This window comes from Etheostoma cragini, chromosome 8, assembly GCF_013103735.1.
Source record: "Etheostoma cragini isolate CJK2018 chromosome 8, CSU_Ecrag_1.0, whole genome shotgun sequence".
NCBI lineage: Eukaryota > Metazoa > Chordata > Actinopteri > Perciformes > Percidae > Etheostoma > Etheostoma cragini.
In genome coordinates this window covers 25,435,940-25,460,588 of record NC_048414.1, presented here as the reverse complement: position 1 = coordinate 25,460,588, position 24,649 = coordinate 25,435,940, and the positions used below count along the sequence as shown (strand labels likewise).

At 42.6% G+C, this 24,649-nt stretch overlaps 1 protein-coding gene across 2 annotated transcripts in view; it reads right to left on the bottom strand.

The window, feature by feature from the left end:
- tspan9a (tetraspanin 9a) overlaps positions 1-24,649 on the bottom strand; it is a 73,209-nt gene that overhangs the window by 9,666 nt on the left and 38,894 nt on the right. For both annotated transcript variants that reach the window (XM_034878430.1, XM_034878431.1), the window contains exons 2-3: positions 10,003-10,194; positions 7,267-7,341 (exon numbers count right to left, since the gene is read on the bottom strand). In XM_034878430.1, the coding sequence (XP_034734321.1) occupies positions 7,267-7,341; positions 10,003-10,194 (267 nt within the window). The remainder of the gene's footprint in view (positions 1-7,266; positions 7,342-10,002; positions 10,195-24,649) is intronic.

Below are 24,649 nucleotides of genomic sequence, written 5' to 3'. Positions count from 1 at the left end.
TACGATAAAAATCATCTTCTGAGTCGCTAAAAAGTCTCTGCATACAGTATCTTCCGTTTCATGTGTGAAAGTCTTTGTTACAGGCGGAAAATGAAACGTAATGATCTAGATTTACCGCTAACGAGAGGCAGACAAATGACTGCATAACAAACATGAATTTGATCATGCAACACTCTGACCCATTTTTGCAAAAGAAGCAGATACAAACACATTCTCTGTTGTACTAGCCTATTTCCTTCTGATGAGGAAAACTAACTTCTTGACTGAAGCTCATGCTGCTGGTACAGGAAATTGTTCACTAAAGACAGTCCAACACCATACTTTGGCAACATCTAACGTTTCTCTGAAAGTTGCCACAGGGCATCAGTGCAATTCCTCAGATGTGGCACATTAACAAAACCATGACACACAGCTCATACTTCTTATTACATAGATACGCATGGGGTTTGCTCTGGGCTGACCAAGTCCACACTCAGCAATACAGGCCAGAACATTCATCTCAGAAATCTGAAGGATTCAGCTCAGCCAGCGGAATGAACACATAAGAGTCAAAGAAAAAAGGGGAAAATGTGGGAAGACGTGCAGAGATACAGGTTGACAGGGCGATGGATTGGGCTTTCCGTCCAAATTGGTGGTGTGTTTTCTGTCACTCTGTGCACAGAAGCAGAGAACAGAGTGTGGGTGTTGGATTGTCTTAACACCCTCTGGCTGTCACTTAAGTTGTTGCAATAATACAATAAAGTCTGACACGTACACAATACTGACATTTCCACATGGTACAGTAAGGTATCAAAAGCTATTCTTTACTTATTCTGTTTCTTTTGTGCTTTAAACCAGGGGTATTCGACTTTTTAAGCCAAGTCTTTACTGAGAGAGAGACTAAACTACATAACTACATATATTATAAAAAATTAGGTGAATATTAAACACCACCTACAATAATGTGTGGGCGGCCTAAAGCCTTTATACATGCCCTCCGTCCATGACTTATACACTTCCAGAGTCAGGAAACGGGGTTCCCAACTGTTTACTGGTTCCACTTATTCTATCTATCTATTCATCATTCTCATTTTCATATCTCACTTATATTTATTAGTTACTCATCATTCCCATTTTTTTTCTCACTTATTATTTGTTATTTGTTCATCATTCTCATTCCCTATTCCAGAGCTGTTCATAATGTTCATACTGTTCATATTATAATACAATAACATAATACTGTTTATCCCAACATCCTTTGCACTATGGCCCACATTTAAATATTTTTTTATACCTCTATGTTGTTTTTGTTTCTATTTAGAGTATGTATATATCAGTGTGTACATATTGTTTGATTGTTTTGTATGGGTGCACATTAGGTGCAACAAAAGGAAAATTCCTCGTATGGGTCCTCATACCTGGCAAATAAAGCTGAATCTGATTCAGATTTTTAGTTCATAGAATACTAAGCTATTAAAAAATGTGTTTAAATCATGTTTTATTGTTAGAAATACATGTGGCACAGTGAATGTTTAGAGTTAACTGTATTTGTGGATGGCTACCTTACCTATAGGCCAGTAAGCCTATCATTAATCATTCATCATCATCATCAATCATGTGTTGTTTGTTTTCACAAAGAGACTGATTTACATTTGCTACATTTACATTTTTTATAGTAACTCCTGTTTAAACCCCTGTGGAAGATCGTTTCTTTTTTTTTTTTTTGTGGTTTTATACCGGAGGTAAATAGCCATTAATTATTCCAATTCAAGGACTCACCGACTATCAGGCCCCAGATCTGGTGACATACAAATACCTAGGGGACCAGATACACTGGGACCTGTCATCATACAGACATGGAGCCACACTACTTACTCATTACCGGAGTGCATAGCCATGACTGAGCTGACTGTTCTTTTTTTTCTTTTTAAAGTGTAAAATATCTGTAATTCAGTGTTCAACTTGCAACTTTGAATCCAATGTCCATGGTCAGATGCCAAAGCTTGTCCCACGTAGGTGACAAATTCTGCCAGGGAATAACAAGTGTATGAATATGTTATCGCCCCCCAGTGTTTAGAGTATTTCTCATTCATTAGTTATGCTTCCAAGGATGACAACACAACAACTGGATTCTTAGAAGGCAGGTTGAGCTCCTCACACAACACCAGAAAGTATTGCTTGTTTACCGTAGGTGGGTTAATGGTTGATAAAAGAGCAATTAGTGTATTGTGTGAGTTTGATTCACTTTTATCCAACTGCTGTTTATCACTCTGAGAGATTACAATCTTCAAACGATGTTAGAGTGTTTAATTCAAAATGATTCACAGTCTCTGCATAAAATTTCACCAAAAAAAAACTACGCAGGAGGGTTAGGAAACATAATACAACTCAAAGAATGAAGTCAAATAAATGAAAACACAGCCCGTCTGTGAAATGAGACGAATGGTACATTTAGTATATGAAACTATAGCCAGATTAAGTTTCTTGCACTTGCACGTGCATGCTGACAGGATAACAGAGCTTAGGGCTACACATGAGCATGCCGTATAACGGAGGGAGAGCCAAGGCACAAGTCAAAGAAAAGAAAGAGATTAGCATTAACTTGAAAGAAAAACACAAAAGTTTTGTGGGGAAGATGAGGGGAAAAACAGACTTGGAATTTTACACTAAAGCAGCCTTTACAATCAAGCCACTGTTGAACACCAATCTCGAGAGTCTTTACTGTATAAAAGAGCACTGTCGACTGTCCAAATTTCCACTATTCTTTACATTTCTATTCCCTGCTTTCCTCCTTCTCATTTCATCTTCAGTCTTTAAAATGTCCCATGACACGGTGCTCTTTGGATGCTTTTATATAGACCTTAGTGGTCCCCTGATACTGTATCTAAAGTGTCTTTTATATAGACCTTAGTGGTCCCCTGATACTGTATCTGAAGTCTCTTTTATATAGACCTTAGTGGTCCCCTAATACCATATCTGAAGTCTCTTTTATATAGACCTTAGTGGTCCCCTTATACTGTATCTGAAGTCTCTTTCTCAAAATTCAGCCTTGGTGCAGAATAACAGCCCCTAAAGAGACAAAATTTCATGCCATGGGACCTTTAAACGTCTTAAACAGCTACACATTTCATATCAATTTGTCACTTATTTTACTGTTTCTTCAAGTGAAAGTAAGCAGGTATTTTTCTGTATTGTCAATCACAGAGACTCGTTGGCTTATTTCCAGTCAGATGAATGACTGTATTGAAGGAGTGCTACATCATACCCAGACACCAAAGAGAGAGACACACACACACACACACACACACATACACACACACACACACACACACACACAGACACACACACCCAGCCAGTCTTTCATCATCCGCTGTACACTTTTGAAGGATAAACTCATGAGGATCCACAATATCTTCCTTTTTTCACATGTGATGTGTTACATTCACTCTACGGTACTTCTCCCTAAAGTGTTCAGTACTCCAGAACTTTGTTCCACAATCATTTCTGAGGCACGTATATATCTTCACCGCAAACTGGCTCTGCTCGTCACATCCTTAGAGGACCCTAAGAACTGAAGCAAGCCGATATTTTCCTCTCGCTCTCATTGCTCAGCTCTGGACAAATGCGTCAGCTAACTGCCTGGAAAGTGTTATAAAGGATGTGGAGAGAAACAGCATCACAGCCAGAAGTCCCCAACAGCACATAATTAAAAAGGATACTTAATTCCCTCAGTTGTTCTGCAAGCCTGTGTCGCGTAGCCTGAGGCCAGCGCACTGGTCAGAGCGAGGGGAAGACCCCAACTACTTCGCGGTAATTGGTCTGGAAGAAAAATGGAGCATGGCCAGGTATTGAAGATAATTCTGGCTGTAAACTAATGCAACACGTGACTGATGGGGTTTGCCGGGTTGTTAGTAAGATAAATCATGGATGTGGCATGGCCTTCTCTCCAAACTAGTCTTTATGTGATTAACCTTCCGTCCTCGCTTCGCTTTCTGGAGAACCGCGGGTCCTGAGCAATGTAAATTTAAATGGTCTGTATTTAAATAGAGCTTTTCTAGAGTCTTACCCAGGGACACTTTGACATGGAACCACCAACTTTCCAATTGGCAACCGCTCTACCACTGAGCCACAGAGACCCCGCAATACACCTGCCATGACTTACTTGCGTCCCCTAGCAATGCTAGAGCATCCAAGTCATTTGCTAACAGCAAGCTATTTGGGACAAGGCTATTTCCAGGGACATAAGCGTTCAATCTAAAAGCTACATCGCTGATGCTTGAAATGTTTGCTACAATGTAACATCTCCGGTGTCTTTTTATCATCTGTTCTTGAATGTACCGTAGCGAGCGACAGAAAGCGAGCTGTGGAAGCGGTTCTCAAGAAATGTGAATGACACACACACACACACACACACACACACACACACACACACACAGACAGACAGAGATACCTTGGTTGTTAGTTAGATTTATTTACTTGATAGCTTCTTCTCTACCTGAGATATATCACCTCCCTTTTTCTCTCACCTGTGTTAATCTGCTTCCCCTAACCAACCATCCCAGTCTCACGGCAGTTCATGAAATGGTCACGTTATTTAATCTGTTGATTTGTGTAGAGGTCACGTTAATGTATTTATTTTTGTGAGTGGATTACGAATTTTGAAGTAATGTATTTCAATGGGAAGCCTATTTCGTGATCACAGAACGATTACGGTAGCAAGTAGTAGTGAAAAGCCGAAAATCTGCGCAGGGAGGTAAGTCGGGGTGGGGATGGGTCAAACAACACGGGACTCCCCCCCGGAGACCGGGGATCGTGTCCCGCGTGTTGCTGTACCTTTCCGAGTTATTTTCTTCCTAACCACAACCTTCCCGTTGTTGTGGCCACAGAGACCGCAGAGTGTGTCCTTGCACCCGGGGTTAGCGGTCTGTCCCGATGTTGTTGCCGGCGTGTGGCATTTTATTTCCCCGTTGTTGCGTCCCCCAGAGCAGCCCAGTGTCATGGCACTTCGTGAAATGGTCACTTTCAAAAATCGTGACCTGTACACGAATCAATAAATCAAAATAACGTGACCAATTGTTGGGTTTCTGTAAGTAACATCACAGAGTATGGTCTAGACCTGCTCTTTTATGAAAAAAATCCCCCTTCTGGATTTTCCCCTTCTACCTACACACCCATGCACATGCTCTGGTGCTGCTCTTCTCTGCTAGCCAGGTTCTACTTCCTCATTCGGAGCTTGTAAACCTTCAGTGCTGTTCGGCTGGGAATGTTGGGTTGATTGAGGCACAATGAGGTCACAGTGTTAAAGACTGATGGCTCTAATCTGGTTTGTGGCCCGGCCATCTGCTGTAGTCAGCTAGTTGCTAACTGCATGGCCAGCCTTTATTGTGCCACAGCCTCTACATGGCATTTAATCAGAGAGCGTTACACCATCAGGCTTTGAAGGAAAAGAGGGGGTTCCTACACATAAGCCATACCTGGAGGCACACTGCTGGGCTGAGAAAGAAGAGAGAGGACTTCTCCATTAAGAAAAAGGAGCAGAACCTCTTAAACCGGATTAAACTGGTGGAAATGCAGAAATGAGAGGGGGGACTAAATGAAAGCATTGGTGAAAATGTGTTCCTCAAGCAAAACCAGATACTATATGTTCATTTCTTCCCCACATCTCGTCGACAGCTTGTCACCCGGAAGGATCACAGCTTGCAGAGGCGTCACTCATGACTTAAAGATGACTTATTTGAAAGACTAAAATATCAGTTTTGCGGGACTCTGCGGATACACTCTCACATGCAGCCAACTACTGTATGTCTTCCAGACTGGTTAATACATGCCTTGTGATTAAGATTCCTCTGATCAAAGCCTGTAGCAAAGGATGAGGAGAGCCTCACATAGCCTCTCTGGAGAGAGGCACGTCAAGAGGAGAGAGAAAACCAGAGCGATGTCTGAAGGCCGTGGGAGATGGACTACCATTGTCCATCCTTACCTAACACTCTTAACACATAAGGCTGAGGACCAGCGCCACACAATTTCTTTAAATTCACAGGACATCTTATTTGGAGGTAGTCTGAAAATGCCAATAAGGATATCATCTGATGTAATGACTCTGCTTTCCAATGACACTTGAAAACCAATCAAAGGAAATATATTGGGTAGTGATCAGCTGGATCGAGGTTTCACACCCCATTAGCTCTAAGCCAGGATAAACACACTGTAATTGGGTGAGATGGGAGAAATATGGCTGCTCTTCACTGGAACTGCTGTGAATGAGAAAGTTCTCCCAGACTAATGCCTGAGCCCTCACTAATGCAGACTCAAATGATTTCACATTTAGGAAATCCTCAGCCCTGCTTGGCTATCTTTTCACAACTTCACAGGTGATGGGAAGGCGCTGCTGTGATGTCAAGAGTCTCTTCGTATTTAAATTCCAACCGAGGGGGATCAGGGTTCGGAAAGCTTTTTTCCAAAGTTAAGCCGGTAATATTTTGGAGATAAGGCAACAGACATATTTACTCCTGACGGGGTGTGCCTCAGAGACCTGATCCAAATCTGAGAATGGATTGGCTTCCAAATGAATTCCTTTATCTGCCTGAGAGCCTAAGTTTGAGCAATAACCTCAGAACAAAGAAGGAGAATTAGCCCTGGGGGCCATGCATCATAGAGACTCGGAATATATAAATAGGAGGATCTGTCAAAGTCGTGTCCTTAAAAAACACAGGGAAGTCTTCATTGGTTTTCACGCACACGACAGTTGTCGTTTTAGAATGAAACATTTGTGGGGAAGTTTGATTGAACACGTCTGTCTGGATGGAAATAATCTCCAGAGCTTTCCATATCGTCATCTGTTGTCGACATGCATACATGCGCTTGACTTGAGCCCATGTGGGGGTCATGGGAAATGTGCTTGGGGCCAATTACAGGGATCCAACTGGTGGGGAGTGGGCTGCATTTTGTGGCCTAACCTTTGACTGCTGGGTCAATTGCTGAATGAAGATATTCAACCTCCTGCCTGAGAAACAAGCCATATAAAAAAAGATCCCCAGAAGCAACTGGAGAACGATACGTTTATTGCACTAACACCTTTTATTGCTTTGTGCAGTTGTGTGTAAAGGTTTTAAGACATTAACTTTCCAAGGCTGTTCAAACTGTGATGTATGCCTGACAGCCGTGGCATTGTGTAACACGCTACGGAGAAGCTGTGGTGAAGTTAGATTGCATTGAGAAAATGTTACACAGATACTGGAACAGGTGACTTAACGATCAAGCGTAACATGGAAAACGAAATTAACTTACCTTATCTGAGTACACAAAGAACAGGATGAGCAATATCAGCTCTGCCAGGAGAATTATCAGCAGGACAATGAAGAACTGTCAGAGAGAAAGAGAGGGGGGGGACCTTGTTTTAACATTTGCGTTGGCAGTATTGTTAATCTACCTTGTCGTGGAGACGAAAACATGTTGAATATAAATCTGAGGTGCCTCTACTGCAGTCATTTGTGTCTATGACTGCTAGGCAATGTGATGGAAAAACAGCCATTAAATTACTTTAGATTACATACAGTACATGCCAGTTTTTATACATTTTTCAATGAGCTTTGCCTTTGTAATTTGTAGTACTTTTAATTGTGGAATGAAAGTGCAACAGGTGAGTGTGCTATTCCTTCTATATCTATGCTTAGAAACATGATCAGTCATTTCAAGTTAAAGGGGCTTTTTTAGAAACAATAAAAACCTTTTTGTGAAGAGGTAGATATGAAATGACGGTGAATATGAGTCAGCAGCCTGTTAGCTTAGCTTAGCACAAGACTTGAATCGGAGGGAGGCAGCTAGCCTTTCTCTGTCCGAGTGTTAAAAAAATGGCCTTCCAGCAATTTGTTAGTACATTTTTAAAGCTGTACAAAGTGTAAAAGGGTAATGTAGTTTCATGTGGGGTAATGTGCTGGACTGGAGTCTCTGCTGGTTACCTGGCAACCTAACGTGTTACTTTGGTGTTACTTTGCCCAGACAAGAAATAGCCTAGCACAAAGAAGCTATAACGTGTTAATTAGTGCGCTTTGAAGGGGCTGGTAGGCAGTTGTTGTTCCCTTTAGCCAGAGTCAGGCTATTCTCCGTTTGTGCTAAGCTAAGCTCACTGAATGTTGGCGGTAGCTTTACAGTTAGCATACAGACATGAGTGTGGTATCTAAGAATGCAAATGAGCATATCTGGCAACATGTTGAAGGTCACAGTAGATCTTAGTTTATGAGCAGAAATACCAGGGATTTCTCAAAAAAAAACATTCAAAAACACTCAAATGCGATAAGGAACGAGCCCTAAAGAGATGAAGGATGATGTGGGAGTAATGCAGGCAGAGAAAAAAAGGAGAAATGCTAGAAGGGTTGTGAATGTGTAGGGAGGGAAAGAAGGTTTAATACCTCCTGAGATTTATTTTCAACACAGCCTTGTATTTCATCTACTATTCTCTTCTCCCTACTTGACTCCCCTTCAGCTCAATATTTACCAAGCTCTTCTGCGCAGCATGGGCGGAGGCCTAGATTCCAGAAGACCCCATTAATTTCAAACTCATTTGAGAGAAAAGGGGGGTAGGCCATTATTTGTGCCAGGACCCAAGTGAAATAGTAACGACATTTTGTTGTTGGTTGAGTATTTGGGTTGCCAGTTTAGGGTATCACTGTTGGTTTGTCAACTTTTCCTGGTGCTGGAAGTCAAAGGAACAGCTTTCTGTACAGTAAATTGGTGGTGTTGGTGCATGTATGTATTCACATGCACAAACAGCTTTGAGGGCGCATGTTCTCATTTGCAATTCCCACCTTCAAGGTTTTAAAGAGTTGACATTTCAGCAAGATCTTCTTCTTCTTTTACACTTTGTCATGTTTTTTTTCTTTTCTTCAATTTTGTCTCAGTAAACATTTATTTGGCAGCAAAAAGTAGTGACTGAAAATATACTGCAAAAGGCTGTCTAGGCTTTGAATAGTGCTAATCTAGAGAGTGTTGTCCACAGAGATAATGTGTCAAGGTAGCTCTCACATGTGTTTGCTGTGTGACATCTAAACCCACTCTGATGTCCCCCCCCCCCCCCCCGCAAAAAAAAAGCTGCCTGCTGACACACACAGATGTGGTGAGAAACTTAATGGAAAACATCAAAACTTTTACATTTTCCAATAGGTCGCTCTTTTTTCTTAATCCAGATGTTTTTCTCACCGCCGCCCTACTCTTCCTCTCTCTGCTTCACAGTTCTTAGGCAGGTGAAGGAAGCCATGTCGGACACTAAGGCTTTGGTGGGGCTTCTGACTGATGCAAGAGCATCAAGGGATTGAGCTGTTTGTGATGTTAAGTACCCAGAGCCCCAACTCCACTTCTCATTTAAAGTTTCTGTAAATTCATTTGAGTTTTTTTGCAGCGGATCCACGCAAACCTCCATTCCATTGAGTGAACTTTGATAATTAACTTGTGCTTAAGATAAAACACTTGTACAACTTTGGGCAAACTGTGAGACAGAGGAGCCTTATACTGTAGAATAATTGAACATCCTCAATTACCGAGCACAAAAATATCAAGTTCTTTTACAGTGCCATGCACATAAAGTAATTCTACCACGTTGGTGACACAAAAGAACTCTTCACTGACAGATTTTCTTTCTCTGGGAGGTGACCAAAGCCATGGAAATGACATGAATGTGTTGGTCTTTATTTCCAGAAAGGGAAAATCTCACTCCTTAGCTTTCATTTTCCTCTGAAAGCCCCTGAGGTTTGACACAATGCAGACTGAACTCTTCCTGTCTGTCATCTACTTCCGTTGGAAGACAAATACAGATACGCTGTGGAGTTCTCACTGGTTTGTGACCAGTGTGTGTGGGTGTATAGACACAAATGTTAGAAGCTGTCTTCACACAGCATTTCTGTCAATATTTGCATTGGTGAAAAAGGATGGAATGTGAGGGAGAAAAAAAATGAGAATGTATGCTTAGACAGTCAACTATGTGTGTTTTAGTCATAATGGGGCATGCGTAGGTATGCAGATTGAACTCACGCTCAGAAGCAGGCACTTGTTCTCCTTGATGGCACCCAGGCAACCGAGAAAGCCTGTTACCATGACGATGGCGCCGATGGCGATGACCATGTTGGCAGCCGACAGTGAGGGGAATGAGGGCGAGAAGGTGGCGAAGCTGCCCTGCGACACAGAGAGCCAGATGCCCACGCCTAGCAGCCCGCAGCCACATAACTGCAAGGCAAGAGAGAAGACAGGCGACAAGGTTAGACAACAAACTAGAGATAACATCAGATCTTTTTGACTCCCTGGCGAAGGATTGATGCCTAAACAAGTCAGATTTGGTTTTTGGGTCTAACAAGCTTTGCATGGTTAAAAGGTGCAAGAAGATGGCTCGGGTCTGTGTTGCTCGGCTGTGTTTTGATGCTCGCATGGCTTCCTGAACTGAATGTGAATACTGCTGATGTGTAACTGTGCCGGTGCTGCTTCCTCATACTTATTGAGAAAGCTTATTTGTTGCTCTAGCTATCTTTATGGTCTGTTGTTGACTGCTGCTTGCATGGGCTGTTGCTCCTCTGAAGGAGCAGTTTAACCTGTACTAATGTCTTGCTGTTCCCTGTTGCTCTGGTCTAAAAACATCTGGCTAAAGGACTACAGTTGACATTAGCTGTCCGGCTAACACTGGCACATTTACAGAAATGTTAATAAATGTGTGTTGCCCTAAAATAAAGAAGAAAAAGAGGACCATGCCATTACAATAAAGGCCTTTTAAGAGAGGGCCTTGCCATTTTCTTGTGATTTTTGTGTCTTTTTTTGTGTCCCGTGGCAGGTTTTGCTGATAATGACAGACCTTTTGAACAATACAGTAATCTCCAGAGCAAGGTTAGCTCTAAATGAACACAAATCCCACCTCAAAAAGCCTCAATTTTCCTCCGGCTGCACAGGGGAAAAGCCAACACTGTCATCCATCGCCAAACACTGCTCATAAAACAAGAAGGCTTACCCCAATTAAAATGATGATAAGCCAATGACAGCTCTGCGAGAGATTAGAGCAAAATATTGGACTTGGGCCGTACTGGTTTTGCACGTTTGAGCTGATTACGTTAAATCCAGAACAAGCAGAGATGTAATTACTGTCACCTTCTAAAATGCAAACTTTCAAGCTTTTCCAGAACTACCTGCAGTATACATGAACTTCACCTAGAGGGAGCAATCCCCTAATTCCCCTCTGTCACTCTGCCAGGCCCCACTGGTGTGTGTGTGAGGTCTTCATTGTGAGTCCATTAATGCAAAAAGGTGTTTATGGATGGCTTTGATTGGCGAAGTGTACCATCTGCTGATGTGTTGGTCCATTTATCAGAGAGAAGAGACATATAGCACCACTGTGAAATATAGGCTAGGAGGTAAGTGGTGTAATTTTTGCCTTTAACTAATAGAATGAAATACCCAAGGCAATCTTGCTATGAATGATAATAAAAAATAAAAAAAATAACTAAGGTAAGATATGGAAAAGGACCAAATCATCACACCTTTCACACCGCTCCCCTCTTCCTTGCTCATCTTCCCACTCCTCCTCTAGAATACTTTAACGCCTGTCTGCAATCTGTACTACAAACCTGCTGTGCATGCAAACAAACACACACATTCAGTCATAATCATATAGGAGTCATGGATGTCTCTGTTTCCTTTTTCCCTTTTAGAATAAATTAATAAATCCACCACACACAGGGCTGGTTTTCTCCACCTGACTCTGTTGGAGTAATAAACGGAACAATGGATGATAATCCTGGAAATGTGCAGTAGCACATGAAACAAGAGTGGCCTCGGTCTGACTAAGGGAACAAGATGATCAGCAATGTCGCACTGCAGCAAAACAAAGTGACTTAAAGCCAATTACAAGTTCACCAAACTCCTAAGTGGCTCTCAGAGATGTTAAGTGATGATGTGTAAGAGAACCGTTGGGATTTCAAATGCAAGCCTCACAAGGTGCTGAGAGACACCTCAGGTCTAATGAGTCCTTTAGGATCTGTAGATACATAAACTAAGTTCAAGCAAACCCCCTTTTAAGTGTCAGATGAGTGCAGTGTCACTCCCACGGACCTGTAACCTTTGGATTCAGGCTGACCTCCCCGGATGAGAGTGCTTCAGTGGGTATATACGAGCCCGCTCAGGCGGATGAATGGTACACTTACTCTCCTAAGGACTGTGAAATGACTAGATGCAATTAAAAGTGAGGACACAGAGAGAAAGAATCAGGAGTGTGTGTGAATGACATTGGATTAAAAAAAAAGCCTGGTTTGAGAGTGCTCAAATACCAGCACTGACTGACTGCGCTGCCCAGGGTGTGACGTTGTGAAAGATTGGAGTCGGCGCTCTGATAAACACAGTCTGAGTGCTGCTGTTAATGTAGAAGCCGAGGGGGGGGGGGGGGGGGGGGGGGGGGGGGGGGGGGGCTGCAAACAAAGCCCAACCAACACATCCTAAATGAAGGACACTTGTTTATTCACATATAAATGCCAGTAAAGTTGCATTGGATTTCTCACCAGGAATGAAGGAGTGGTGTGAGTGCGACCACTCCTAAGAGGTGCAGTGCTGCTGCTGTAGCTGGACTTTCAATCATCTAGGGTCTAAATAATTCAAGAGGAACTGTAATCGCTGTGCGGCGCTTTGTGCTTTCCAGATTAAGAAAAGGGAGAATGAAAATGTCAATTGAAAAAAAGGCTGGTTAAGGTCATGTCCCTGTGCTGAGCGGCTAATATTTGGAGTTGACCGTCTTCTGAAGGCCAGATTATGAAGAGCGTGAGGGCGAGTTTGAGGAAGCAGGGGAGGAATAGTGGGTTTAAGAGGCCAGATTGATAAAGTGGATTTAAAGCTCGCGAGGGGAGCACAAGGAAGTTTAAGAGACCAGGTGGGGAGGGACACAGTGCCTGCACTTAATTGGGTTTAATGCCTAGTGAAGGGAGCTCGTCTAAGTGTGTTGTTCTCCTAAGTGACTGTAAAACCACCCAGCCCCCACTCAATCTGTCTGATCTAAGCCTTGGAGTAATCTCTGCCCTGCTTCTTTAACTACTACTAGTACTACTACTACAACAACAACAACAATGAACTATGAACTACTACAAAGAACTGCTACCAACTACTATTTCTTTCTATTTTTGTTATTTCCACTCTTCATTCTAACCCCAACCGGTCGTCAGACACCGCCTACCAAGAGCCTGGGTCTGACCGAGGTTTCTGCCTTAAAGGAAGTTTTTCCTCGCCACTGTTGCACTGTTGCTTGCTCTGGAGGAGACTACTAGAACTGTTGGGTCCTTGTAAATTATGGAGTGTGGTCTATCTGTAAAGTGTCTTGAGATAACTCTTGTTATGAATTGATACTATAAATAAAATTGAATTGAATTGAATTGAATTGAACAACACTCTGTCAGTAGACCTTTGTTTCGGTGCCACAGGAACTACCTCCTGTATAAGCTCTGATCATTTTGGTTATCTGACCTCGGCATGTGGATCTAAGCTTGACCTCAAGACTCTCCACTGAGCTCCTTATCTACTTTTAATTGTGGGGCATTTTGATATCCCATCTGCGGGGAAGGATCAAGGAATCCCCAAATACCGGAACACGCTTGTAAAGTCACGGAGAAGGATTACTATTAAGGCCGTCATTGTTATAACACCACTCAGAGCGGTATATGCTTCAGGGTTATGACTAACATTTGGGTTGTAGGAATAAATTGGCATATTGCCCTATTTTCCAGGGAAATATAAAAATACCAGTTCACGCAATCAGCAGTTACACTTAATATATGACCCGCTTGTCCCTCAACACAAATATCCCACAGGGCTGCTGACCTTATCACTGTTTACATTATTCATTGCTGAGGTTCCTATTTAAAAAGAAATTATACTATAAATAATATTGTGCAACTTGCACAATTGCTTTGGGCTATTACTCTGCTTTTACAATCCATGTATGCAACTTTGCAGAGCACAGACCTTTTATTAAACAACTGAAAGTGACACATGGCAGGATGCCAGGTCCACTGCTATTTCAATTTTAACAAGCTTCAGTGAGGTACTGAGTCCTTTAGCACTTTAGATTTTCAAATATGTATTTATGGTTTAGTTGCCGGAAAACACTGTCAAAACAACATGGCTGTTTTTGTCTTTGTGATGTTATTTTTTTGTCTCCTTGATATTAACTTGCATACATGCAGCGCAGAGATGTTTGAGGCGAATAGGAACTCTTCTTCCAGCCGTGAAAATGAAAAATGATTTGCTGTCTGGGGCACAAAGCTGAAAAAAAGACGCTGGCACTCCAAAAATATGGAGAAGTGACAAAAAGAGCCCCCCAGCGAGGACTAGAGAAGAGCAACATTAAGTTTCTGGTGGAGGAAATTGGAGAACATAAGGTGTGAATCTATCTAGCTGGATGAATCAGGGCCTGCTGTTTGTGGCCCTTTCACAAGCACAGGGTGAAAAATAATTGCAATAATACTGTGTGAATCAACTGTACTGCAACTTTTCAAACAGGAAGGAGAGGTGAAGCTGGGTCAACCCGTAAGATGTGTGAAAGAGTGATAGAAAGTATTCAATATCTACAGAAAGACTGGATACGCATGTGAAATGTGAAAGAGAGATTGAGTTTAGAGGGGTAGAAGAAGAAGAAAATACAGGCTGACCCTTCATCCGATTGGCTGGCTCCGAGAATTATCAGTTTCTGCAGTTAGTGGCTCAGTGACACAGGACCCCACTTTAATCTTCCCTAGAGGAAGGGGGTCTTAGAGTGGTGTGTGTGTGTGTGTTTGTGTAAATTGGATGATATTGACCTTTTCACTCTCTGAGCGCTCAGAGAGGTCACAATCCTGTCATAAAGAATGACAGCTTTTGTCAAATTACTGCGGTACTGTGTCACTGCTCTCATCACACTCCTCCTACTGTGGACGAGTTTGTTATCTTTAATTGCGTGAGAGATCCATGTGTGTGTGAGTGCATTGAGAGTGTGTGTTCAGTTTACTGCTAAGAGTAACTAATTGGCCGACAAAGAAGCCGTCTTTTACGCAGACATCATAATCTTCCATAGACATCTGCTGCGCCATCTTGAAAACCTTTGTTTAAGTAATTTGAAAGCACTTCCACCATTACAGCACAATTAACCATAAAATTAGGGAAAATGCCAACCTTACTGCACAGCTTTAGGATGGAGCCAATTTATCACTTTGCAATCCCCTTTGCCCTTTACAGCACCTCCATCTTTCTTTTCATCGGGAATTAAAACTTTTTTCCCCCTCGCAGCGCACATCTTCTGCTTTAGATTGATTTTGCACTCAGACCATATTCATCTCAGATAAAGGACAATTCTTAATTTTTTCGCCATGTGATCCCGCAAGCCTGTGATTTGTGTTACGATACAAGTACTTAATGGCCTGCCAACTGTGAGAGGGAAACAGAATCAAAGAACAACAAACATATAGAAGCAAACAGCCCAAAAGTAAAGACAGGCTATTTGTATTTTCTGCTCAGCGAGTGTAAAAGGTCTTCTTTGAGGCATGCTGTGAAAGAAAAAGAAGCCATGAGTAGACTCTCAAAAGAGTGTTTGTGTGTGCTTCTCTAAAAGTGTTTTTTAAAATAAAACCTTCTTACAAATACGTATGTTTTAAGTTTTACTGTATTTATCCTCCATGGTGGCCACAAATGAGCAAACAGAACGAAAGCCCGATTGACACAGAAGAACACTTCACTACGTTCTTGCTCTTTATGTATTCCTTGAATCACCTTCCTCCCTGAAAAGCCTTCAGAAACCTTCTTGCTTTTAGTCCCTTTTTATTAATAGCCAAGACTTTTCTTAAGATGCCATTTTCTTCTCATTAAAGTCCAGCCAGCTGCAGCATCCAGCTGAGGCCTAACACAGCAGCTGGAAGCTGTATCTGACCAAACACACTTGCTCTAAAAGAAGTTATTCAGTGTTAATGTATATGTCACTAGCAATAACCATTGGCACTTGGCAATAATGGTTCTTTGTGGGATTGGAGCACAGAAATTTCTATAATAATTAGAATATTAATATAATACAAAAGTCTTCATTTTAACCAGCCACTTTGCAGCTGCTGACAACGCAAGCATGTTACCAGACTATAAAACATAGATAAATACACAGCCTTTGTTATTAGCTAACTGTACGAGTGGAAGCTAATGGAAGCTGTGTGTTAGGCTCTGGTTATAACCCAATTGTTTCTAACACTTGTACTGAGCCTCTGGACGAACAACAGAAAAGTGGATTATGTTGAAGTTGTGGTTTGTATTTCTATGGACTCTTTCCACTTTTTTCCAGTGGGGTGCAGGCTACAGACTTGTCTCAGAAACACTTTTCAAGGCTACATGGTAAAAAACATAGGTTTTCAGTGGAAAAATCACTGGAAACGTGTTTTTCTTAAATGTCCCATGGCATGAAAATGTCACTTTATAGGTTTTTTTAACATTAATATGCGTTCCCCCAGCCTGCCTATGGTCCCCCAGTGGATAGAAATGGTGATAGGTGTAAATCGGGCACTGTCTTTGAGAAAATGAAAGCTCAGATGGGTATGGAATCTTGCCCCTTATGAGGTCATAAGAAGCAAGGTTACCTCCCCTATCTCTGCTTTGCCCGCTCAGAGAATTTGGCCCACCAATGAGAGAGAGACGTCATGGCTTTCAAACGAGCAAAGCGTCAGTTGAGGGAGACCACATCCCCAGCCTCCACCTTGGCACCCCCCCTCAAAAGCTACAGATTCAAAAATCCTGAAGAAAAGCTTATTGTGATACTGGCTCTAGTGGCTGTAATTTTGCACCAAGGCTGAATTTTGGGAAAGAGACTTCAGATATGGTATTAGTGGACCACTAAGGCTTGTATAAAAGCATTGAATTAACGAGCATTATGTCATGGGACCTTTAGGTGAAACGTGTTAATATACTGTATATCCAGATAGATACGACACTTAAAGTGTGTTAAAGTAAAGCTCCTTCAAAGAATTACATTTATAATTTAAACAAGAATGCTAAAATGGACTTTTCTCAGTGAAGCATGGGTACTTGCATAGTAATGCATAGTAAAACGAATGCCTAACCCTTCCATTATGAGGCCCACGTCTTTCACTACATCCCTTTACACAGTCGGTATATTGATGATGGTAAACAAACTAAGCTGTAGACAATATACAGCTTTCCAGTAAAACCCCCCAGCCCGGTCTTTCCAGACTTGCGAGGGGCATCCCCAGTGAATGATGTCTAGCTGACGTCAGTTGTATAACGAGTAAATTATTCACAGGGTATGCGATGGTAGCTGAGGGAAACATGGCTTTCAGGTTCAGAATAAAAACTCTATTAGTCAGATTAAAAAGCTATGTCTGCCTGCCTAAAGTTTTATTAGAGTCCTGGTGATTTCACACAATTGGAGAAATCACCTCGAAAATCACGCTGACTGATGGGCCGACTGCATGCTGCTTTCTGTGAACAGGTACCCTTTAGTTTGGGGACATTTGCACTTTTATGGGGTTGCGTACATATTGTTTACAATTGTCTTTCAGCATCTTTCCAGGTAAAAAACACAAGACAAAAAGACTTGCTGGTATGGTCCAAACAGGAAGAGTTCCCACTATCCATTACATGCTTACATGTCAAGCATTCAGACTGGTGCAATTCTGTGGTGTTTCCGATTGGATGCCTTAGCTGAGCTAAATGTAACCTTGATTACTCTGTTTAGGGTCTGCAGTGATGATCAAAGATGTAAGGTTTGCCCTGTCTCCCTCTCTCTCCCGAGAAGAATTGAAAGGCTTATTCACCACAAAGTGACTCCAAATCAATCAAGCCACAAAGGATTAAAGACAAACAAGCCTTTCTCTGCCTGTCCAGAGCCATCTTTGCTGTCTGCGCTGACATATCCGCACTCTTTCACACCTGACAACAGCCTCTACCCTTAGAGGACATGATGGAAAAAAAGGAAAGCCAGGTTAATGGCAGAAGAAACGCTATTAGACATCCCTGACTAATTCTGCTGTTTGTTCTCTACCATTCCAACAAGACTCTTCAGTCAGCCTAAGAACCCACAGTCTCTTCAATTATGTATTGAGGACAAGCAGCATAGCACTAGGAAGGGGAAAGTCATCCCAAGATTGTAACCAGAGAGCAAGGAAGCTTAGCATGCCACAGCCAGTCAGAGGGAGTTAGAGCGTGGATGGAGTCTCTGAGAAACGCCCAGGGAAACAGGGCCTGCAAGCCATGCACACAAGTACAAAGCCCAGTGCCAAAGACCAAAGCCCTGGTCCAAAATAAAGACAAATAGTACCACAGGAGAGCAAAGCTCCTTTACTTCATGCTGCAGGGATGGCAGCTGTCCTGTCTTACTCTCTCTTCCTAGTCAGCCCAGAAGCAATGCTCAGAAACCCGGTGTGCTCAGTCCTTAAAGTCATTGAAGGACCATAAAAGTCCCAGTGATGTTCTAATGAGGACAGCGAGATATAAATACATAAACTGAGCTGATTACAGAAGGAGACGTTTTTCCGCACGGCGCTAATTAAATGTGAATATTGCCGCTTGCTGTTGACATCAAATGTGCTTATGAAGACATCTTACGAGGCATTTGCATTCAATAAAAAAAAAAACAATGCATGAAGAAAAAACTAAATATATATTTATGCGAAGGCAGTTCCTTTTTATGAGTGCCTGTTTACCTTAACATAAACTGCCACGCCTGTAGATGCACACAAACACAAACATTTGGCCTGTGTAAATATATCACTCCGGTCTGCCAGTGCAGCCATGCCGAAAATCCTCAGAGGCAAGCAGACGGTTGGACGGTCTCCCATTGAGTTTTACTATTTGAAGGGCTTAATGAGTATGCTGGCTCAGCAGTGGTAGAGCATGGCCAGAGACAGGTTGGACACTCAAGCTGTTCCCCGCATGACACCTGGTGCGGAGGGCCGAGGGGCTCAAGCAAAAATGGGAAATCCCTGCTGTACGATGTGGCGGCTAGTGTGTGCTGTGAGTAAAAGAGAAAGCAGGAGTGTTACCCTCAGCGCATTTCTCCGCTGCTTTTCACCCCTCACAGTGTCAAACCGAAGAGACTCCATGTCATTGTGGAGGGCAACAGCTCAATGATTGTATGCGTAATGAACCCACATTGCTCCACTTGAGTTCCCATTTCAGAAACCCACAAACAAAATAATAACATCCACTAGCAACTATCAACAACTGCATCCTTAATTGTTTTTTCCTGATAGGCATAGGGAGTTTCTGGGATGAATTGAGGTGACACTGGCTGGCTGTATGACACTGCCAGGAGAGCAAAAACATGTTTTACAATTGTCAGGCTTGAAATGAGATGAAAAGCAGCGCTGGGATTTCTCCATGGAAATGAGCAAAGCACTTGGTCACAAGGGGGGCATTGTTACGGTTTTATCTTCAGGGTCAGTCTGTCTGACTTTGTGCAAAACCAAATAGGCTGCTGGGTTCACTGTGAGCTGTTGGAGGGGAAAGATGATACTAAACATGCGTGTGTTTAGGTGCCTGTGTTTGTGCATGCGGATGTGCGTGTATTAGATCTCATTTCACTCGGAAAAAGCATGGCGTGGGTGTGTGGCCTTGCTGCGGGGATGGTCGGAGTAGTGCACGGCTTACCAAGATCTGACCACACAGCATCCATTAGAGACACTGGCACCAGCACATGGCCTAACATTTTACTACAACGTGATGGAGGCTCACCCACACTTAATAAATAAGCAGGATTTCATTTGCTGATGGGTGTGGTGGCCGCAATCCCAAAACAAATATGAGCTGAAGTGAACTGTAGCTGTGCAAAAACACACCGTGTCTATCCACTGTTTGTGCTTTTAGATGCTTGGCAGGGGGGGGGGTGGAACAAATTTGTGCATACGAGTAAAATTTGTGAACATCTAAGCACATGTTTATTCCTGGAGCAGCGGCATTGTGAATGGGAACACTCCTGTTATGCAATGCGAGGCATTATGCATCCCTGGAGGGAGAGAGCGGAGACGAAGACGCAAAATATGCAAATCTTCTTAAGTGAAAACCAAAGCACCAGGCGGAAATCCTGGCGAGAAAAGAGGATATTCAGATTGAAAGACATATAATCAATAGTCGCTCTGCATTTGATGCCAAGGGGGTAAATGTTTCCATGCACTTACTTCATAAAGGGCTTTTAAATGCCCTTTCTTTTTTCATAGTAAATTATTCACCACACTTTTAAAGGCAGAGCTAAGGAAAGATACCGTGGTGGGAGAGCTTTTGTTGATGTTATTGCACCCTTTCCTATGAAGTGTTTAAGTAGCCTAATGGTGTACAACATACTTTTAGTATTGGCCCTTCCCCCCCCTCCTCTTATAGCTTATTTACACCCCTTTTTGCTTCTTTTCATGCTGCAAGGGACAGTTCTTTTTCTACTCATTGCTACCCAACAGTGTCGCAATGCATCCTATAATTCATGCCATAATTCATGGTGTATTATGGGAAAAAAGGGGAAAGAGCTTTGGGAATATTTGCAGACCTGCTGGAGTAAGAGAATTCTGCAGAACACAGCATCTTCCTCCCTCCATCCCTCTTTCTCTCTATTTTCTACAGCAGTTTGCATCAGCACAAATACTGGGAAATTGACCTTATTATTCATTTTGGGTAATGAAATGATAATAATAATTAACGGATAACAAATTAATATTATCATCACTGATAATAAACTCAGAGTGAGAGAACACGGATAGAAAACAAGACCTTCCATCAACTGATACAGAGAGAGACCATCTGTGTTCAAAGGAGGGGCATTGTGTCTGTGGGCGCCGTTTCAATGTGGATGACGTTACATCTGCATCTGCTCTTCATCCCGAGAAGTGATTCTGTTTCACCTTCGGCAAGACTAACTATCGCCTGAGTCTTGTCAACAGGCCAAAAAAGCTCTTCTCATCCATCACGACGAAAACCTAAACTTGATTTAGACAAGACCGCGAGGTAAAGAAAACGATAGACGAGAGATAAAACCTTGACAGCTGTAGCATTATCACAAAATGACATCTCAAATGCTTTCGTTTAAATGGAAAAAACTCAAACTTTTAACTTTTAATGTGCCTAAAGTACACGGTATTGCCATATGGTAAAGCCCTAATCAGTGTTCCCTGTGGTTGTTGCGAGAGCTATGGCGCTTAATTCCTTCTCTCCCTCAGAATCCTAATGCTTCTTTTTATTCATTCAAAAATAGCTCAAATGGGATGACTGGGGGGGAATTAGGTGGTATTGTGTGTGTATCTCAGGCTCAGGATATTAAACTTTCAACTTTTCCTTCGGTCAACAGCCCACACAACTAGATAGGACATCTGAGCCCTACCTGACAACCCCCTGCCGCCAATCACACGCTGCTAACAAACACTGTCTTCCCTGTTGACCGGTGTAAAGGTCAGATTTTAGTGGCAGTTTGATGGCACAGAAAAACTTCTTTGACTGACTCTGCCCCGCTTCCTCTCCTCTCCTCTCCTCTCCTAAACGGCTCACTGGAGGCAACTTTAAGGTTGACATGCTAATTAGCGCAGAAGGGGAAATGGACTGTGTAACTACTCTTTTCCGGTCAGCCAACCCAAGAATCCCCAGCAGCCACTTATCCTAATGCACTGGACCGCACAAGGAGATATACCACTAAATAATAGTAGGGCATCAATCCCTGTTGAGCTATAATAGTAGCTGTATTATCCACTGTGACCCACCTCTGGCTGTAAGAGGGGACGAAGGGGAGAACAAAATCAGAACAGGCACCAGGCTCTGGTGTTGGATTGAGGGCGCTGTAACACGACACTATGTGTGACCTCCATTGCCAGTCATCAACCCACATCAACTCCCACAACTGCACATCCTAACCTGAGTTAAGGCTGGGTCAGAACATAAAAGACGTGTTGGAAGCATCAATGAAATCAAGGTTAAGCAGTGTTAGTTACTCCTCTTAAGAAACAACAGAGTAGTCTTGTTTTCAGGGGACTGGGTCACTAGCTTGGGTGACAGACTGAAAAGGAACGCACGGATTAATGTCTGCTCAGAAACACTATTGGAATAAATCAATACTCATTAGATCTGCATTAAAAGTCTGAGTGTAGTCTCTATGAACTTGCCTCGAGCTTGTCACACTCCAACCCTTTCAGCACCATATATGTTACTCGCCAAGATAAGGAGCCTGTTTCACACCGGAGAAATCCGAGAGGCGTTGGTCAGCTGGTGTAGAGCAGGGTGGGGTTTCAGTTGTTTCAGATGGCGCTTCAACGTACAGTCACCTCCACTATGCGCAACTGCGGTAAAGTCACACTCTCAGCCGCCTCCCCACACCCCACAAGTGTGCATACTTCATCACACCTCAGTGGATGGCGCAAAATTCCTTGTTGGCACAGTTTATTTGTGCATAAAAAGTACCACACTCATTCATTTTAATGACATTTTCTATCATCTTTTGTTTTTGTTTAAGTTCTGATTTCTTATTTTAACAATTGTTCCACATATCACTGGCATTTTAATTGAATCTGTCATTTTCTTTGGTTTAGGAAAATCTAATCTATCTGCTACGTATGGTGGATAACAAAGTGCTCTGGCTTTATCACTGTCTTTGAAGTACTATATTACAATCTGCATTTCTATTCTGCAAAGGCACAGTTCAGTTTGTGAATGCATGGCGACACGTTGAGCGAAGTGTCTGAATGAGTTACTAAAGTATGCGCAGTATTTGTTATGCGAGGCACTCTGGAAAATGACAAAATGTGAGAGATTAAGGGAGATCAAGGAGTTACTCTTATTTTATTTCACCCCTAAACAGCTGACCAATTGACTCAACCACTGCAGAGCGTATGCAAGGCACACTCTTAAAAACAAGATGCATAATATATATTTTTCCCTGAATAATCAAATGAAATACAGATTTTAAAATGCATAAAATCACCTGTGTGCCTATGTGTATTTCACTTTCCAGTTGCCACGAGTGACCTCCAGTCATCACGTGAAGAATTCTAGCGCCTGCAGTGAAGGCCAGTCTGTCATCAGACCCGAGTTCAAAGACAAAACTAACAGGGGGATTAGTTTCAGCTGTATATTGTGTGTGATTTCTGTACGTGATCGCCACACCGCCACGCTGGCTGTCAACTTGGTCTCGCGCCAATGCATGAGTCACACCGGGAAAGTGTAACATTTACTCGACGCCCCACAAATATGGTGATAGTTTAACCTCTCGCTCTACCAGTCAGTCAAACTTCGCACAGACGTTGCCACTTGCAAAAAGTGCTTAACCACACGCTGCGTAAAAAAGCACATGATCACAGAGCTAAATATTTAAAAATCAAGGCAGCAAAATGGTTTTAAGAGCGCACTTTTTTTTTTGTAGGCCAGATTCAGTTAGCTGTATTCACAGCAAAGCAGGAGGAATTCACTTTCATTTACTAAGCAATTTTTCACCCCCTCCCCACCCCCCCCCCCCACGATAAGATGTCACAAGATTAGATGAGATGAGAGAAAATGAGATGATTTTGTCTTCTCAGCCTCAACTTGTTGCGATGATGTACCCGGCTGAGTGGCTCTGATGTGGGTAAACTCTCGCTGACAAACAGGGGCTTATACACAGGCGGACAAACCTCTACTGCCCCCCCCCCCAAAAAAGAATGTTATCGAGTATAAATCTGGAACTTTTATTGGTGAGTCTTGTCTTTGGACTATCAATATAATCTTTGCACGAAGGAAACCAGAAAAAAGCTATGCGTATGCTGCCTATAACTACTGCACTTCTCACCCTGGTGTGTGCCAAACCATTAGTGTTAGTATGCTAATCGTCCCATTCATTTGTATTCTCTACTTTTGTTTATGTGTATGTCAGAATATGTAAAACTCCCTCTGGGCCCTTCCTGCTTCCTAGAATAGAGAGGTGTATGTGATTATTAGAGCTCATTTCACGCCTCTCTGGTTGCTTTTGTTTATAGCGTCCACATGGGAATATGGTGGCCCCTGGCTGGCTTAGAGTCCTGTCAAGCACGCCTGTGGTCCAGGTCAGTGTCAGGGGCCCAAGCTAGGTCAGGTCCCCGGATGGAAAATGATACAAGTAAGCAAAAAAAAACGTCCTTAACGTATTATTTCCTGGCATGCAGAGTTCTTCTTTTGCGGTGACACAGAGTCATTTATATGCAAAGGGAACGGGAAGGAGGAGAAGCTGCAAGCTGTAGAGTTGACAGCTGAAGGGTTCATCATTTGTTTCGAGTCCCCTCAGAATCAGTTATAAATAAAAACCTGGAGTACAGCCTGTGTGTTGGGAGGAGTGAGTGTTGAGTGTTGTTTTCTCCTTACAACCCAAAAAAGGACACACCAACTTTTAAGAGATGCTGACCTCAGTTATTCTACAGCCAGTCAGGCGAAGAGGTTGGGTAGATTTGCTAAAAGACTACAGCGTTCACACTGAGTGTCTCAGGGACAGGTTGACCTTTGTCCACCTTAAATTTCAAAGGAGTTATTTTTAAGATTCCCTAAAATGCAATCTTTCTTGGCCAAGGCAATGTACAGTAGCAAGGGCCCAACCTTCTGGAAAAGGCATAAGCAATGATCAAAGGAGGAGTGTTTATTTGCCAGGGTTGCTGGTGGTTTTATGGAGTTTTTCAAACTACAGATTGGTCCCTCGTCTTGTGTCCGTCTGTTCATGTAT